At 36.8% G+C, this 18,472-nt stretch overlaps 1 protein-coding gene and 1 long non-coding RNA gene across 5 annotated transcripts in view; one reads left to right on the plus strand and one right to left on the minus strand.

Annotated features, from left to right (window-relative positions):
• The window catches only part of sgms1a (sphingomyelin synthase 1a), a 37,138-nt gene extending 21,003 nt beyond the window's left edge, over positions 1-16,135 (plus strand). For 2 of the 4 annotated variants that reach the window (NM_001007325.3, XM_087288971.1), the window contains 5 exons: positions 3,551-4,411; positions 7,034-7,151; positions 7,397-7,550; positions 11,355-11,521; positions 13,584-16,135. In NM_001007325.3, coding sequence (NP_001007326.2) covers positions 3,771-4,411; positions 7,034-7,151; positions 7,397-7,550; positions 11,355-11,521; positions 13,584-13,763 — 1,260 coding nt within the window. In that variant the 5' untranslated portion in view covers positions 3,551-3,770 and the 3' untranslated portion in view covers positions 13,764-16,135. Of the gene's footprint in view, positions 1-3,550; positions 4,412-7,033; positions 7,152-7,396; positions 7,769-9,846; positions 11,522-13,583 lie in introns of all 4 variants that reach the window. The other 2 variants (XR_015512533.1, XR_015512534.1) reach the window with 2 other exon arrangements.
• Positions 1,375-5,111, minus strand: LOC147833086 (uncharacterized). Its single transcript, XR_015513399.1, has 2 exons — positions 3,285-5,111; positions 1,375-3,005 (listed from the first exon to the last, which is right to left on the minus strand). It is a non-coding gene; the product is annotated as an uncharacterized LOC147833086 (long non-coding RNA).
• Positions 16,136-18,472: the final 2,337 nt, after the last annotated feature.

An 18,472-nucleotide genomic window follows, 5' to 3' on the forward strand; every position in this document is an offset into this window, starting at 1 on the left:
AAAGAAAGGCACACTCAGCTGAAGATAAGTGAAAGCCAAGTGTTTGAGAGAGGATTTTGCCGTTTTCTTTGAATACCGGTTTTGTTTGTCAGTCATTCAGATTTTTATATTGTACTGTCAGCTGTACTGTATCTGCTGAAGTCTGTGTTTATCCACATGGGTGTTCTCCCATGAGCTAGCCAACATCCGCTTGGTTTCTTCCTGTATATAATACTGTCATTTTCTAATCATGGTTGCTTTGGATGTCACTTACTTAGGATGTTTTGTAAGGGGGAAGGACTTTGAGTGTGGTTTGTATACATGGCATTGGCAGCAGTGTTTAATAACGTTTATCTTAAAATCTTCTCAAGTCAATTTTAATGTTGCTATTGCTTTAAAAAAGAAAATCTAACCTTCATTCATTTTAAATATCACAGTACACTGTTTACCATTGATTACTCACTGGGAAAACTGGTCAATGCTGTTAATGATGCATAAATGATTACCTGCTGATTATGAACTCACTGTTAATAATTAATTGTTTTTAACCGAAGTCCATTGTTTTATTAGGACTATTAGTAGTATCAAGTAGAGAGGCAAAACTAATTACTAAAACAATTATTGGCTGATTTACTGCATGACGACTCAGTAAAGCAGGAGGAGTTGTGTGTCCTGATCTAAAGAGTGTTTATATAACAGTTTATATAACTCTTTAGAAAACAGCCTACAGAATTCAGTGGTCATGGCCTGCAACTTGACCTCTAGCTGTTTAACATTTCAAATAAGGAGAACTTTTACACTTGCATAAATGCAAGCCGATATTTCATTGAAGGAAGTGTTTCAACATTGTTGTTTATGTCCCTCACATATATGTTTACCAAACATGATTGCTTGAATAAGGCTGTTATAAAGTGGAAACTGGTTTAGTGACATCATTATGGGTTAAGGTCTGCCAAACCTTAAAAAGGAAACTAAAGCGACATTTGAGGATAAAAAGAGAGAACATGCTGTGTAAAATTGAAAACTAAATCAGCTTTGCTTCTTACCCACAGGTCAATTCACTAAGAGCAGCGCTAAGAGATTTCTATCTGCTAAAAGGAAGAAAGCTAATGGTTGGCTGGTCATCTGACAAATGTCCTGTGGATGTTTGGGATCGTTTCCAAGTTGCTATTTACTTCGTGTTGTTGTTGTTGTTCTTTCTTAATGCTGACTGGTTTTGTGTTGTGCATGTGTGAGTGTATTTCCCTTCTAAGCTGATTTAATAACCAAAGGTCTTCCAGACATAGCGTTGAGTCAGAGACTTTTAATCTCTCTCTCTCTCTCTCTCTCTCTCTCTCTCTCTCTCTCTCTCTCTCTCTCTCTCTCTCTCTCTCTCTCTCTCTCTCTCTCTCTCTCTCTCTCTCTCTCTCTCTCTCTCTCTCTCTCTCTCTCTCTCTCTCTCTCTCTCTCTCTCTCTCTCTCTCTCTCTCTCTCTCTCTCGCTCGCTGTATGCACAATTACACATACAAGTTACAGCTTGGCAGCACAAGTCATAATCCGCATTTATGAAAATTTTGGGTGTGTGTGTCTGGTAATTGTTACGTAACGAGTATAATGTCTCTCTGTTTTTGCTGTGTTCATATACAATGTCACAACTGAAATTATTGACAGTATTTGTACAGCTGAATGATTAGCTACAATTTATGGGTTTGTGATTTTATGAAAAGATGAGAAATATTGCTCCCCTTCTTGGTACGGGACATTATTTTCATATTTCTATTTTTTTGCCATTTATTTCCCATGTTCCCCACCCATTAACTTAACTGAACAGCTCTGAAATTAAATCTAACTTCCAAGAAATGTAACTACCAAGCTTTAAAAATAAAAACTAAATCATATGAAAGTTGTAAAATTATGACTGTTTGTAATTTTAAAAGTGAAAATATGACAAAGACTATGAACTAATCATTGTATTAATCATAAACCTTTAATGATTGGTCTAATATACAGTTTGCTATTCTTTCTGATTACCGCAAAATAAAATATTTCTGATTATTATAAATGTTAAAAATTTGTACTGCTTTTTCACTTTATTTTGAGAAGAATATATACTGTATGTGTATATATAAAACCAGTCAAAGTCAGGGAATTTGTATAGAGACACAGAAGGGATGTGACGGTGGAAAAAAAATTGGCTGGAGAAAAAAAAAGGTTATAGGAATACAGTTGAAGACAGAATTATTAGTCCTCCTTTTTTTCTTTTTTTAAATATTTCGCAAATTATGTTTAACTGAGCAAGGAAATTTTCACAGTATGTCTGATAATATTTTTTCTTCTGGAGAAAGCAGAATAAAAGCAGTTTTGAATTTTTTAAACACCATTTTATGGACAAAATTATTAGTCCCTTTAGGCAATTTATTTTCAATAGTCTACAGAACAAACCATCGTTATAAAATAACTTGCCTAATTACCCTAACCTGCCTAGTTAACCTAATTAACCTAGTTAAGCCTTTAAATGTCACTTTAAGCTGTATAAAAGTGTCTTGAAAAATATCTAGTAAAACATTATATACTGTCATCATGGCAAAGATAAAATAAATCAGTTATAAAATGAGTTATTAAAACTATTATGTTTAGAAATGTGTTGAAAAAAATATTCTCTCTGTTAAACAGCAATTGGGGGAAAAATAAACTGGAGGGCTAATAATTCTGACTTCAACTATGTATATTTTTGCATTATCTTGCAAAGATGTTTTGCATTGTCTCGCAAAACAGTTTTTTCTTAAACACTTTCTGTTCATACAAGTCAACCCTCCCTATTTTGCCGGGATTTTCCTGTATTTTACCATTCCATCCTGCCATCATCTTCTCATTAAATATTTCTCCCACATTTTTCATCTTGAAAGCACGTTGAAATTAATATTAAAATGTCTGCATTCACTTTCTTTCCAATAAAGCTGTGCGTCAATCATCGCCCTTCATATGCAACCTCTGAATTGGTGAATGCATGTATAAGCGCTGACTGACGGACGCGCTCCTATGATAAACTGATCTCAGATCAGCTTCTGTACACACCATTTAAAGAGGAACTACAGTGCAGGACACATTGGGATTCGCATGTGTGTTTAAACTGACAAATACACCCAATAATATGTAAATATGTCCGTCCTGCATGTTTTATTTTGAACACAACTAATTTTCTCTTAAATGAGCACCAAAAGTTACTAAAGTAATCGAATGCTTTCATTATAGATCTGTGCATTCTTACAGTGAAGCCTCAGAAACAGAGATAACAGATAACAGGTGTCACTTTAAATGGCTTGTACAGAAGCTGATCCTCTTTGCATTCCCTTGCAAAACATCTTTGAGAGAACGCAAAAACTTTTAAAAATATATATATTTTCTTATTACTCTGTTTTTTTTTTTTTCTTCCACCCATTTTTTTTCTCCCGCAGAGTTTTTTTTTTTTTTTTCGCGGTCTGGTGTGCGACCTGCTTTACTGTCATAGGGCAACTGTGGAAAAGGTTGCCTGCTCGTGTATGCACACAAATCACTATCTGTTAGTTAACTTAAACGTGCTTTTATTTTTCAGGTTCATACATTTGTCCTTTGGGATTCATCATCCTCAAGACAAAAAACAATCTGCCGGAGTTATTGAGTTTAAAATGAGATGAGGAGGGGGTGAAAAGTGGACCTCCCATACACTCTTCTCCAATGTCCCAGAGACGATATGACTGTTGTCGGAGCACCAGACTGCTGAGTGTGGGCTCAACCTCCTGAAACGGCCCATCAACTCTCTCTCTCATTTAAACATGAAGGAGGTGAGGCTGTGGACGGCCAGTGATGTCTCAGACTGGCTGAGTGAAGAAGGCATGCAGGAATACACTGAAGCCTTGCGGGAAAAGGATGGTCCTGCCCTCCTGCAACTCTCTGAGCAGGACTTTAACACTTTGCCTCTGTCCCTGGTGACCGGAGACAGTGGGCGACAACTTTTGGAGCGAATAGAGACTTTGCGTTTCACTAGTCACATGAAGGCACACAAGGGCAACAATCACAAAAACAGTTACCAGGCCAACGGTCATGTTGGTGTCATCCTCGCCAATGGTAGTATTAGCAATGGCAAAACTGTCAACGGCGCTCCAAAAAACGGCTTGCTCTCAGAACCGGTTCGCATCTTGATCCCGTCGCTGTCTGAGCAGGAGCGAACGCCGTTTCCCACCGAGTGGTTCAAAACAGGTGTGGCTTTCCTGTACGCTCTGTGCTGCTTCCTCATGACTACAGTTATGATCTCAGTGGTGCATGAACGTGTTCCACCCAAGGAGGAGACGCCGCCTCTGCCGGATAAATTCTTTGATCTGTTTGATCATGTGGAGTGGGCCTTCTCCATCTGCGAGATCAATGGCATGCTGCTTGTGGGACTGTGGTTTACTCAGTGGCTTCTGCTTAAACACAGGTCAGTTACATAAATGGTGTTTCTCAATTCTTAATTTTTTTCACTGCAAGGTAACTTTTTTTTACAGTGGAGGCCAGCAGGTTTCGTTTTCAAAGCTTATTTTAATTTCTGGGACAGTCCTTTTTTGTATAAATTTATTAGAAATTATTAATGCTAGCTTGACAAAAGTGAACATACTGAAGTCCGATTTCAGCTAGTTTGCTTTCATCTGAGACAAAATTTAAAACCAAATCTCCTTCTAAAGTTTTCAAGCTACAGCCACTAAACTGTGGTCAGAGGTTCAGGATGTCCTGACTCGATATGCTTTTTCTTCTTTTCTAACTGATAAGACTTATTTTTTTTAAATTGTATGGTCAGATCTTTGTAAAAGATATAGATGTTCATTGAGTGTCAAAACTGTTGTACATCTACACAGTTTGAGACCTTCATTTATCATGCTAACAACATGCATGTTAGCAAACTGCTCAAACTTTCTGCATGGCAACCATGGTAGCTATGTGCCGATTCAGGAAATGTGCCACCCACATGCTAATTCAGACTATTAATGTGGTAACCATGCTAGAAACATCTTTTGATTGTCAATAACTCATTGTCAGGGGGCAGAAGTACTCATTTAGTTTTATCTGCTTATGTTTCTTTGACTGACAAAGCACCATAGCCATTTACTTGCATTATATACATCAGAAGCACGGTTTCAGGTAAAAAAAATAAATAAATAAAAAATCACTGTTGCTGCGTCCCAATTCGCAAACTATCCATCCTAAATAGTATTCAAAAATAGATTTAGTATGTTCCAAACCATAGTATGTTGGAAACTGTATACAAAAGGTACCACGATGTTTTACTATTTCCAGCAAAAACTCGAAGTGTAGAAGTGTCCATACCTAACTGCTGATATTGTGCACAATTTATTGCTCGTTGAAGGTGAAATTGATTAGAACTACAAACGTGGGTGAAAAGTATAAACAAACTACAAACATGGCGGACACTCGAGACAGGAGTCACCAAGTTGGGAGGCTTCGGTAAAGTTGTTTGAATGACATATTTAAACCATGTTTCAGTGTTTTATTTCATCTGCAACAACAATGTCAACTTATATCATGATATGTTTGGAGTTGACATTAAAGGCTGAATGCATAATCACCCAAAGACCTGAGGAGATTTCTCTGAATGAAAGACTCATGATTGGCAGTTGGGGTGTGAACCTACTCTGGTCTCACGGTACGGTCTGGTTATATTTATCATGTCATCGATTCGATTCAATTCGATATCTCGGTGAATTGACGTTGCTTTCCATACATAATTACATTTTTTTCTTCACAACACAATATTTTTTTTATTTATTAAAAACTATAAATATATCTATATTTCAATTTTATTTGTAATACAATTTTGTCCTTTAATACAAGCAGTAAGATATATGAACTGTAGCCTACCTCAAAGAAAAAACTCTTTTGAATGTTTCAAACAAAACTCCAATACATGCACAGAAGACAACATGAGCATTTATAGCAAATAAACAAATGTAAATATTATCCCGCTTGCTTTTTGATCACTGTCAAGCGAGGTCTTATACCCCTATGATTGGTCATTGTCCTCACCCACTCAACAGAAAGGGCTGCGATTGGCTTTAAAAATGAAAGAGCTGTTCACCGATGAATGACCCGAGAAGAACAGCCACGGTTACAGTCTATATGCGCATAATACTCGGTTATCACAGTTCATCCATAATAGACAAAGTGGAGAAAACTCGCACCTCAGGCACGCTTGTGTCTCGATCCACAAGTATCACTTTAACAGCCAAGAGTAAAGGGAAAAGTTACCCCAAAAACAGGCCAGCGGGTCAAATGTTCAAAGTGAGAGAGAGAGAGGCAGAGATGGATTTTTACAGCATTTCTCCCTAGTAGTAAAAGTGTCAATGAAAGACTTTCCAGCAAACTCACAAGCAGATGAATTGTGCATAATGATCTATCTTTTAAGTAGTAGGAGAGTTTTATTTACTCGCCTACTTCGCCAAAGTATTCTACTGCGACATTGCATATAAGAGATAAATGACGTCAGTACGTAATAACCAGTTATGATCTATTACTGAACGGATATCGAATTGTCCCCATCTGCATCACGGTGCACCGAAAAAACTAGTTTTGACACCCGTAATTGGCAGATTATCCCTGCTGCTGCTGCTTCAATAATGCAGGTAATTAAATATGAAAGAAATGTGGATGATCTGTTAATGAGGAAGCAGTATGTCCCAAAGCTTGCATACTTTTCTTTTACACACACAAAAGTATATATTTTTGCTTTACAAAAATAAAAAAATCATACTTTTAGGGCGTAGTATAAGTATGTGAATTGGTCAGCACATGGTTGTACTGATTAAAGTCACCTACATCCTTCATAAAGTATGAAAATACTGTATTATTCACTAATCAGAGCTCATTTGTGTTTATTCAGCTGATTTATTGGCAGCATCTTCCGAAAAGTCAAATCACAACTTAATTGAACTCCTGTTGTGACTGCTAAAGAGTCTAGACTGTTTTCTTCAGCACTGAGACTCTTAAAGCATGTGACTTATCCTATGATAGTCCTCTGGCTCTGAACCTGATTTCTCTCTGTTTGCAGGTCAATAATCGGCCGCCGCTTCTTTTTCATTGTGGGAACTTTATATTTGTACAGATGTGTGACTATGTATGTTACAACGCTTCCTGTGCCAGGCATGCACTTCAAGTGCTCCCCTAAGGTAAGTGTTGACGGACAATAAACCTGAAACTAAACCCTAATGCCGGTCAATGCAGGCTTTTAGAAATTAGCTGATGTGTCCGCGCTCATTCGCACAACTTTCCACTCACAACAGCACTTTTATAAGATTGCCATCTTGTGCTAATTTGTCCTATTCAGTAAATCTGGCTCATAATTAAAGGAAATGTTGGTTATCTATAGAGGTTTTTGTGCTAATATATGCTTATACATGTGTTTGTGTTCTAGCTATTTGGTGACTGGGAGGCTCAGTCACGACGGGTGATGAAATTGATGGCAGGTGGCGGCCTCTCTATCACTGGCTCTCACGCTTTATGTGGAGATTATCTTTACAGCGGACACACAGTGATGCTGACACTAACATACCTCTTTATTAAAGAGTGTAAGTACACGTGCATGCATAAACTTATCAGAATGTACTGTGCGCTTGTTATGTCTGACGTCACAGTTTCTTAGTCCAAACTGATAAACAGAACTATAAATGATACTAATATACGCTGACACTATGCTGTAATATTATTAAAAATGACGATCGTAATCAGGCCCGGATTAAGAACTCAGGGGCCCCTGGGCACATTGTATTGTAGGGCCCCCTACCTGGCCGCACCCCAATAGTTGAATTTAAAAAATAAGAATAATATAATAATTTTTAAATAAAATTAATCTATAATTTGTTGCCCACATATTTAAATAAATGATATATAGTACATATGTATTTATAGTCTGCAAAGATTTAAATTATTTTTCAAAGCATTAAATAGAAATACTAATAAAACTACATATATATATATATATATATATATATATATATATATATATATATATATATATATATATATATATTTTTTTTTTTTTTTTTTTTTTTTTTTAAGGGTATTTTAGTGTATTGCTTTTACAAACTTATAAAGCATATTATTGCCATGGCATATAACGCACAATGCTTCTCCAATCCAGTTCTATGAATCTGAGTTCTATGAATCTGAGTCTTTCATAATACAAACACTGATTTACTCTCTCTCTCCTCTCCCTGTATTTTCTCTACTCTTCTCGTGATGAAAACTTGATTATAAACCTAAAAGTATCCGAAATCACAGACACTATACCTCTTCTCTCCCCTCTCTCTCTTCTGGGCCTTTCTCTCTCTCTCCCTCTCTCTCTCCCTTTCTGTCTGTCTCTCACACGATGAATCCAGTCCGCGCTGCGCTGCCGTTAGCCTCCTCCGCCTGGTTAATGCTAGCTTCTCATCTTTTAAAGTTAACGTCTTCTTCTGTACCCTCATTTTCCTGATCACGGGTCTGTTTAAAGAAGGTGTGTATGGAAAATGCCTCAATAAAGATGCCTCCTCTCCTCTTTCTCTCGCGTTTGCTAAATCCACTTGTCCACTCATTTTTGATCTATGACAGATAAAGTCCGCTCAGTTTAGTGCGGGTTATTACAAAACTGACGTTTCCGCGCTTGACCAATTACAGCATTCTGTTTAGTTAAAGAAAGAAAGGCAATTTAAATATAATAATATTAATATGTGATCGCGATTTTTTTGCTCAGAGGAAATACAGTTGTCTGAGCAATATAGTTTTTGAAGAGAGGGAGGCGCGGCAGGCGCGTATAATAAGGCTAAACATTATTAAATACCCACGAGACACTTGTGACTTTATATCACATTTGCATTATTTTTAAAAAAATGTTTCTTTCCTGTTAAAAATAAATATATTTCCAATCTGATATGTAATGGGGAGAAAAAAAAGTAGCACGAGTTCAACTGATGGTGGATTCGAACCGATGTTATGTGTAATCGCGTCAAAAGTTGGTGCTGTGTGCCTTACAAGGTGCGCCACTGCGGCTGTATTATCACACTGCTCTTTACTCATCTTGTCTCTATCAATCAGGCATCGATAGGCGTAAACCCTGAATAGCTTAGTCCAACTGGATGCGCTATTTGCAATTAGCCTAAAAAGACACTCCGAAATTGTCTTTTTTTCTCCCCCCTCGCAGGGGCCCCTAGTGCGCACGGGCCACTGGGCCTGTGCCCATAAGGCCCATTGGTTAATCCGGCCCTGATCGTAATGTACAGATACACTCACTGGCCACTTTATTAGGTACACCTTTCTAGTGCCAGGTTGGACCCCCTTTTGCCTCTAGAACTGCTGTAATCCTTCATGGCATAGAGTCAACAAGGTACTGGAAATATTCCTCAGAGTTTTTGCTCCATATTGACATGATAGCATCTTGCAGTTGCTGCAGATTTGTCGGCTGCACATCCATGATGCGAATCCCCTGTTCCACCACATCCCAAAGATGCTCTATTGGATTGAGATCAGGTCACTGTGGAGGCCATTTTAGTACATTGAAATCATAGTCATGTTCAAGAAACCAATCTGAGATGATTCGTGCTTAATGACATGGCGCGTTATCCTGCTGGAGGTAGCCATCAGAAGATGAATACACTGGGGTCATAAAGGGATGGACATGGTCGGCAACAATGCTTAGCTAGGTACTAATAGGCCCAAAATGTGCCAAGACAATATCCTGATGTTGATCCTGAATTCTGATGCTCTGTTTGAACTGCAGCAGATCGTCTTGACCATGTCTACATGCCTAAATGCATTGAGTTGCTGCCATGTAATTGGCTGATTAAAAATTTGCATCAACGTGTAGTTAGACAGGCATACCTAATAAAGTGGCCGGTGAGTGTATATCTATGCCTCAAAAGTCAAGAGTATCATTTATCGTTCAGCTTTTATAAATCAATAGAATATTGGGTCCCATATTATATTTAAGAGTTCGTTCGGGCAGACATGAAATTTCTGTTGTTGTTTTAATCCCCTGAGACCTTCATTAATCTTCAGAACACAACTTAAGATATTTTCTCTCCTCCTTCATAGACAGTGACACTCACAAGATGTCCAAAAAAGAAACCAAAAGCATTTCAAAGCATTCCATGTGACTTCAGTGCTTAAACTGTAACTATGCAATGCTCCAAAAATGTGTAATGTGCTAAAAAATCTGTAAAAATGACTTGATGGTCACCAGTGTCACCATTTAGACCACTTCTAAATGGTATTATGGCAAATATGTGTAGCACTGCTGATTATAATGGCAATACGTCACATCGCTTATAGTAAACATGCACCCTAACCTGTCATGGAAGAGAAAGACAAACGCAAACAAATTTCATATTTATTTATTTAAACCTTTTACTTTTGCCGCACAAAAGTATTCTTGGAACTTAATATGATTCCACAGAAGTCACACGGACCGTTTTGTCAATGTTATGGTTTCTTTTTGCTCTTTATACATCTTGTCTATGCAGTATGAGATCGCTCCTGGATTTCATCTTAAATATCTTAATTTGTATTCTGAAGACAGGATTTTAATGATACAGGGTGAGTAAATGTAACAGAGTTTTCATTTTTGCTGGAACTAACCCCATTTCTCTTATATCTCTGAACTTGGTACACAATAACTAGATGTGCAAGTAGCATGTAACCACAGCACATGTACACATAGTTGCATAGTATCTACATGCGTAATACTGGTGTAACAACAGCTGAAGAATATGTATAAGTACAGTTGTGTAACAGGACATTGGTAACAACAGATTTTTTTTTGTAATAAGAATTACGTAAATGCATTTTGTAATGACAATATGTACTTGCATATTATTTTTCCACTTCTAAATGCAGGTTTCAGTACTGGAGTTACCAGTTTAGAAGATGCTGAAACATGAAAATTATGATGATTTCGCTGTGCGTTTTCTGTTTTTGTGAATATTGAATTAGTATTAGACTGGCACTACTAACTCTGAGTTTGAAGGTTTCAAACTGGCACCAAATATGGAGGGCCGGTGTCCTGCTGACTTTAGCTCCAACTTGCTTTAACACACCTGCCTGGAAGTTTCTAGTATACCTCGTGAGAGCTTGATTAGCTTGTTCAGGTGTGTTTGATTAGGGTTGGAGCTAAACTCTCCAGGACTCTGGACCTCCAGGACCGAGTGTGGACACCCCTGACTTAAGCAGACCGAATGTGTTTTGGAGCCTGTAAATGCTGTTGTGAGCTTGCTAATATTGCCATCTGGTGGACATCAAGGAGAAAACACATCTAGCATGCATAAAACATGAGCACTTTTGCACTTTAAATGAATACAGATTGATTTTATTTATTTATGTATTTGGTTATTGTGTGACAGACTCTCCACGGCGGTTTTGGTGGTATCACTCGATCTGTTGGTGTCTGAGTGCGGTCGGGATCTTTTGTATTTTGTTGGCTCATGATCATTACACGATTGATGTGGTAGTGGCCTACTTCATGACCACACGGCTCTTCTGGTGGTACCACACAATGGCCAATCAGCAGGTACATGTGGAGTTTTAAATTGATTATTTCTTTTCGAATCTGTGCTTAATGATTCATTCATTATTAATCACATAAGTGTCTTAAATTTGATGCACCAGTTAATGACATACATTTATATAGGTCATAATTGTAATGCTTTTTACATGCTACAACGATCACTAAATAATTTAGTTACTAAACTTAATTAATTACAGGTTCTATCATTTTTCTAACATTCATTTTAAGTGGTAATTAGTATTTGTATGCCTTTTTTATTTACACAGTTTGCTCTATTTTTATAAAGACTCATCAGTTTTCACTACAGTCTAAAATTTGTTTTATTTAATGCATAACATCTTATTATATATATATAATATATTATATAATATATATATATATATATATATATATATATATATATATATATATATATATAATTTATTAGGGCGAGGCAGTGGCGCAGTGGGTAGCACGTTCGCCTCACAGCAAAAAGGTCGCTGGGTCACTGGTTCGAACCTTGGCTCAGTTGACGTTTCTGTGTGGAGTTTGCATGTTCTCCCTGCCTTCGCGTGGGTTTCCTCCGGGTGCTTCGGTTTCCCCCACAGTCCAAAAACATGTGGTACAGGTGAATTGGGTTGGCTAAATTGTCCGTAGTGTATGAGAGTGTGTGTAAATGTGTGTGTGGATGTTTCCCAGAGATGGGTTGCGGCTGGAAGGGCATCCGCTGTGTAAAAACTTGCTGGATAAGTTGGCGGTTCATTCCGGTGTGGCGACCCCGGATTAATAAAGGGACTAAGCCGACAAGAAAATGAATGAATGAATGAGTAAATATTATTTATTATATTATTTGAATTTATATTAAATATTTAAACATATATTTAACATTTTATTCTAAAATTCTAAAATTTATTTAGAAGCTAATTGTCTTTTCTTTTTCTATTCTTGAAACAATAAAAATATTTATTTTTACACTACCACCAAAACAAAATGAAAAGTTTTCCTTTTAAAAAAATAAATGCTTTGCAAATGCATTAATATTATACTTTATATCTTTTCATTGTGGTCAGTGAATTATAATAAAGCATAATTAACAATCACAAACTAATTTCTTCAGACAGTTTCCATTGAAAATTTTAATTTTGTTACTGTTTGCATATAGACTTGCCAAACCATTGCACACAGGACCAGTAATAGATAAAATTATGATTCAAAATATTCTAAATATATAATATAAAACACATTTATCAAGACATTATGAAGAAAAAACATTGTAAAGTGTTACCATGGATTGTTTTGATTGTTATTTAAAGGGGTCATGCATTTTTGTTTTCACTTACTGTACAACATTTTCAAGGCCGTAATGTAGAAGTGAGCTCAAATTTTTCTCTATTATCACACAATTATGTCAATATAGTACACAATCTGAGTCATTTTGGGTGCTTAGACTTTATTTTAAACTCTGTTATTGGAAATTTAGAGTTCTGAAACATACTACATGTTTTTACAGGGTTTCTGCAGGTTTCACCAAGTCAAATTTAAGCCTTTTTTAGACAATCAAGAATACAATTTTAGACGTATATAGGGCTTAATGCAAAAAATGTTTTTGATGGCCCAGTAGAATTCTTTTTACTTTCCCCTCAAAAAACTAATTCTTATTTCTTAGCCACATATTTAAATTAACGTGTCAAAACAAGCAGACCCTAATTGTGTACATACTAACTTAGTAAACTCTTTAAAAATAAAAACTTAAACAACAAACTGTTATAGCATTAATCATAAATAGAGTTTTGATAAAATTTTTATTGAGATGAATTGTGGTTATTGGATATATGTTCAATCGGTTGGGAAGCTTTACATGAACAAATGAATATTAGGACGTGTTTAAAATGATTCAAGACAATAATTCAGTGAATTTAAGACTTTTTAAGGCCTAAAATTTAGTTTTTAAAAATTAAAGCTTTTGAAGATATTTACATTTTTTTTATGTACATCACATTATTTTTTTTTTTTTGAGTAACATTTACTTTTGATCTAAGTGCTTTACATATATCTAATTTCTAAACTCTCCTCTGCTGTCCTCTAGGCTCTAAAGGAGAAATCCTCTGGAAACATGTTCTCTCGTGTGTGGTGGTTCGGCCCATTTCAATACTTTGAGACTAACGTGCGTGGCATCGTGCCTCGAAACTACCAGCTGCCATTCTTGTTGCGAACTCTGACAAGCACCAGAGTGAAGTACAGTAAGCTGGATTCGAGAGAGTCGTGACCCCTGGAGCCCTGAGACTCTAAAAGAGGAGCTACTCTTCCCTTCAAGCTCTGCAAAACTGGTTGAGCACTGTGACGCATATACATCAATCATTTTGTAGTATTCCAAGCATTTCAATGTCCCTATCAGGTATGTATATGTAGAGCAGAGCGTTTAACAACTGGATTCAATTTTGCTGCTCTTGAAATGGCCAGGCCTTCGGTCTTTGGTCTGGTAGAAAAATGTCATTTTAAAGTACTTTTACCTGCCAAATCTGTATTGAATAAACTGGAACACTTGTAGAAAAATAGATTTTTCTTTTTAAAACATCTTTTTGTAACAACTTTAATAATTCCGGAGCTTTTCTAAATATTTCACAGGTTTATTTTAGGGAAATAATAATAATAAAGTGTCGTCCAAATACAATATCTTTTTTAGATTTGTACCTTCCTGAAAGCTGAAACCTATACAGCCTCAGTTATAGTGCCTTTCTTCCACACATACACACACACACATATACATACATCTCAACATGTAATATACTCATTTGCACATCCAAACCAACAATGTACATGCTTTAAACATTTGTATAATGTGTTAAACCCACAATGTTTTCTGTCTGAAAGTGTTGCTTGGGGTCTTAAATCATTACAAGAGGCAGTACAGTTTTAGAGAAGCTATGTGGGAGATCGGTTTTGCTTTTCACATTAGTCCTTTAAATCAGATCCTGAGCACATGCATCCTAGTGTTTTAATTGCATAATTGTGTTCAGTTATTATTATCTGGAGATTTTCTTTTCCTTAATTATCATCTGTTCCTGTACTAAACTGAGAAATGAAGAAAAACAAGAGATTTGGGGGGGAAATTTGTTTGGGATCTAGTGTTTGTTTGATGAGGCGTTGTTTAAATTTCCGTGTTATTCACACAGGATGTGTTTTTGCTTTCTAATAAGATATCTGCAATGGAATTGGAGTTTGTGATTGTAGTCTGTATGCAGTTAAAGTTGGCATGTTAAAATAAATCTAAGAGGTGCAGATGGATGCGAGAATGCTTTTCATTTGAATGGTTAAATGAATACCCCAAAAGTTTTAACAGTAAATACATAGCTCACTCAAAAAAATCACTTTGTCATTTACTCACCCTCAAGTGGCTCCAAATTATTATGAATGTTGAACATCAGTAATTAAATAGGAAAAAATGATGTCTGCTGGTTTTCATCAATCTTCAAAATGTCTTTCTGTGTAAGATAAAAGAAAAAATAAAGGTCAGACAGGTTTGAACCAAGTGGAAGGTGAATAAATGACAGAATTAAATTTTTGCGTGAACTATCCCTTTAGGGTTACCCAAGTGCATGACTGAAAAACAATAATAAAAGAACCATAGATAAGGTTCAGAAAGCATCCTATTATTACAGAACGTTTGTGTTCAGTGACAATTCATTCACAAAAACTGAATGTTTACATATGAAACTAATGATATAAGAGTGTGTAGATACGGTGATCTGTACAGTAAATAACATGTATTATTTATTTAACACTGTACAACACGGTCCGAATAACCCCTATGTTTAGTTAAGGAAGGTATTTTAGGGCTTCTTCTTTCAAAAGTTTGTCCATTCAAAGTGTGCTTCCGCTAGAAAAAGGGAAGATCTTCAAATCTCTCTCTAAACAAAAAAAAAGCCCTAGTGTTTGAAACTTTCTGGAGCAAGAACTAAATAGAAAGTGATGGTATCTGACTGAAGGATGAGCCTGTAGGGTGAATGTACAATCGGTGACTGTACACCGTTTATGACTGGAAGGACTATCAGAAGCACTTTAATATGATGCCCAGCCACACACTTGTACAACGCACTGCACTTCAGTGACCTGCACGCTGGTAAACCTGCAGGATAGAAACACTATTTTCTTATACACTCAAATAGCAGCCGAATTAATTGATTGGTTTTGTGTTCTGACAGAGGAATCAGACCTTTGAATGTGCAACATGTACTGATATGTGGCCAAAACACATCAATTTTATTAGTGTGTAATTTCATTAGATTTTTTTGAGGCCATTGAAAAGTCCAGTGTTGGGTCATGAAAGGTTTTTAAGTACTAAATAAGAAATGGGTTGTTAATTTAATTGGAAAAATCCAGATTGTTCAGCTGTTAATTAAGCTTTGCGTTACACTGCCAAATGATTAATCTGAGAAGCAAACAGAGTGTTGGCTTATGATATGATGACTGTAAATGCATGTTGTTGTTTTTTTGTTTGTTTTATTTTTTTTTTTTCATTGTCAATCATAAATTCTGCATTGTTAAATTACTTTGTTGTCTTGTTATTTGTGCTAAACAATCTCGTAATATGAGATGAGACGTGGAGCAGATATTGAATAAAAATTTTAATATTCTGTATCGCCGTCTGAGTTTCCTTTACCTTCCTCAAAGCATCACTTTTAATTCAAATTTTGACAAAAGTGTAAATTGTGATGTATAATTCTGGTGTTAAAATAACGATCCAAGTCATAATTATGACAAATTGTCAAAACTGAGATTCAAAAAATTATGATAAAATCAAGTCAGAATCCTGAAATATGTTTAAAAAAGAAAAAAATTCCTTATACAGCACTTTTCTGGACACTCGAAGAACTTTACACATTTTTTGGGGGGAATCTCCTTATCCACCTGGATGACACAATAGCAGCCGTATTGCACCAGATTGCACACCACACACCAGCTGATTGGTGAAAAGGAGACAGAGTGACCAAGCCAATTATGATATGGGGATGGTTAGGAGGCCATAATGGAACCGAGGCCCCAGCATCCAAATTTGGCCAGGATGCTTAAACCCCTACCCTTTTTCAAAGGACATCCTAGGATTTTTAATGACCACAGAGAGTCAGGACCTCGGTTTAACATCTCATTCGAAAGATGCCGCTTACTGAGCAGTATAGAGTCCATGTCAATTTACTGGGGCATTAGGACCCACACAGTCTTACTAACACCACGTCCAGCAGCAGCCTAGCTTTACCATGTGGTCTCCCATTCAGGTACTAACCGGGCACAGCCCTGCTTAGCTTCAGTGGGTGACCATGTAAAAGTTGCAGAGAGCAAGTTGCTGGCTAATAAACCAAAATAAGTCTTTGAAAGCCAAAAATGATACAATAAGCAAACGATACCATAATAAAGTCAAAATTATGACAGATTTAAAAAGTGAAAATCATGACAAAAGAAGAAGTTGACAAAAGTCAAGGTTTTAAGTTCTAATTATGATAAGAGGGATAATTATGTCAAAACTTTGACTTCTACTTCATGACTAAAATGCATAAACGACTGGATGTTTTAATAATTAAATATTTTAATCTCTAGACAATTGGCAACAATCTCTAGCAATCAACAGTAAACAAAGTATTATTTATTTGTTTTTCTTCAGCTTAGTCCCTTTATTAATCTGGGGTTGCGATAGCGGAATGAACCGCCAACTTATCCAGCATATCATTTATGCAGCAGATGCCCTTCCAGCTGCAACCCAACACTGGGAAACATCCATCCACACTCATTCACACACACATACACTATGGACAATTTAGCTTACCCAATTCACCTGTATAGTGGATGCCTTTGACTTGTAGGGGAAACCGGAGCACCCTTAGGAAACCCACATGAACACGGAGAGAACATGCAAACTCCACACAGGAAATGTCAAATGACCCAGTTGAGGCTTGAACCAGCAACCTTCTTGCTGTGAGATGATCGTGCTACCCACTGCGCCACTGTGACACCCTATTATTATTCAGTTTAATATTGATCAGATTTTTAGCAAATATCTTTAAGAAGTGAAGTTTATTTTTAAACTAATTTCGAGAGGATCACATGCGTATGATTTACCACAGCCGGTCCCGCATTAGCTAATCATGATCCTCCAATCAGATGATTTCTAAGTCACTATAAATAACCACAGTCTTCATTCCACAATTATCTTTGTCTGGAAGAGCCCCGTGTCCAAATGGGTTTCCCCCGGGTTCCCAGGTTTTGTTTCCTCCCACCGCCCAAATGTGCGTCATATGTGCGGCATGGCAAGGCCAAATCTTGCCCTACGAACGGGAGGGAGACCTGGGCTCGAGGTTCTCATTAGCTCAGGGCTCTCTCCCAGGACAGCATGCCAAACATGCTTCGCTAAGTGTGAACTCTTAAAATTTAATTTAAAAAGGAGAATATTCCTGCATGTGCTTTCTCCCCCAAGTTATTTTCCTCATCTCAAATCTAGGGCATTAGTGTAGAACTATAAACAGTCTCCCAACGCTTACAATGAATTACTAGGCTGACACTAAGAAGAATCTGCATCTGTCCAGTAGCTGAACTGGAATCTGTGGGTGGCAAACAGTATGGCTTTCTGCTTAAATATTTATCATTTACAACATTAACCAGACAATGGTTCTGTCAAGGCTCCTGACTGCTTGTACACAGAGAAATCAGTGGTGTGGTTGGCTTAATATGGGCAGCGTGGTCTTCTGCCACACTGCTTCTGTTTTTAGATTTAGATTTTTGATGCCAAGTGAAACTGAGTGCAGAAGTGTGCAGTCATGACATGTGTAAGGATTTCAGTCAGACGTTCAGGTCACTTCCTCTTAAGAGCATTAAGTAAGTAGATGAGCTATTATAAGTTGGCAGTTCATTCCGCTGTGGTGACCCCTGATAAATAAGTGACTAATTAAGCTGAAGGAAAGTTAATAAAAAAGAGTGACTAATCAA

This window comes from Danio rerio, chromosome 17, assembly GCF_052040795.2.
Source record: "Danio rerio strain M-AB ecotype USA chromosome 17, GRCz13ab, whole genome shotgun sequence".
Lineage (NCBI taxonomy): Eukaryota > Metazoa > Chordata > Actinopteri > Cypriniformes > Danionidae > Danio > Danio rerio.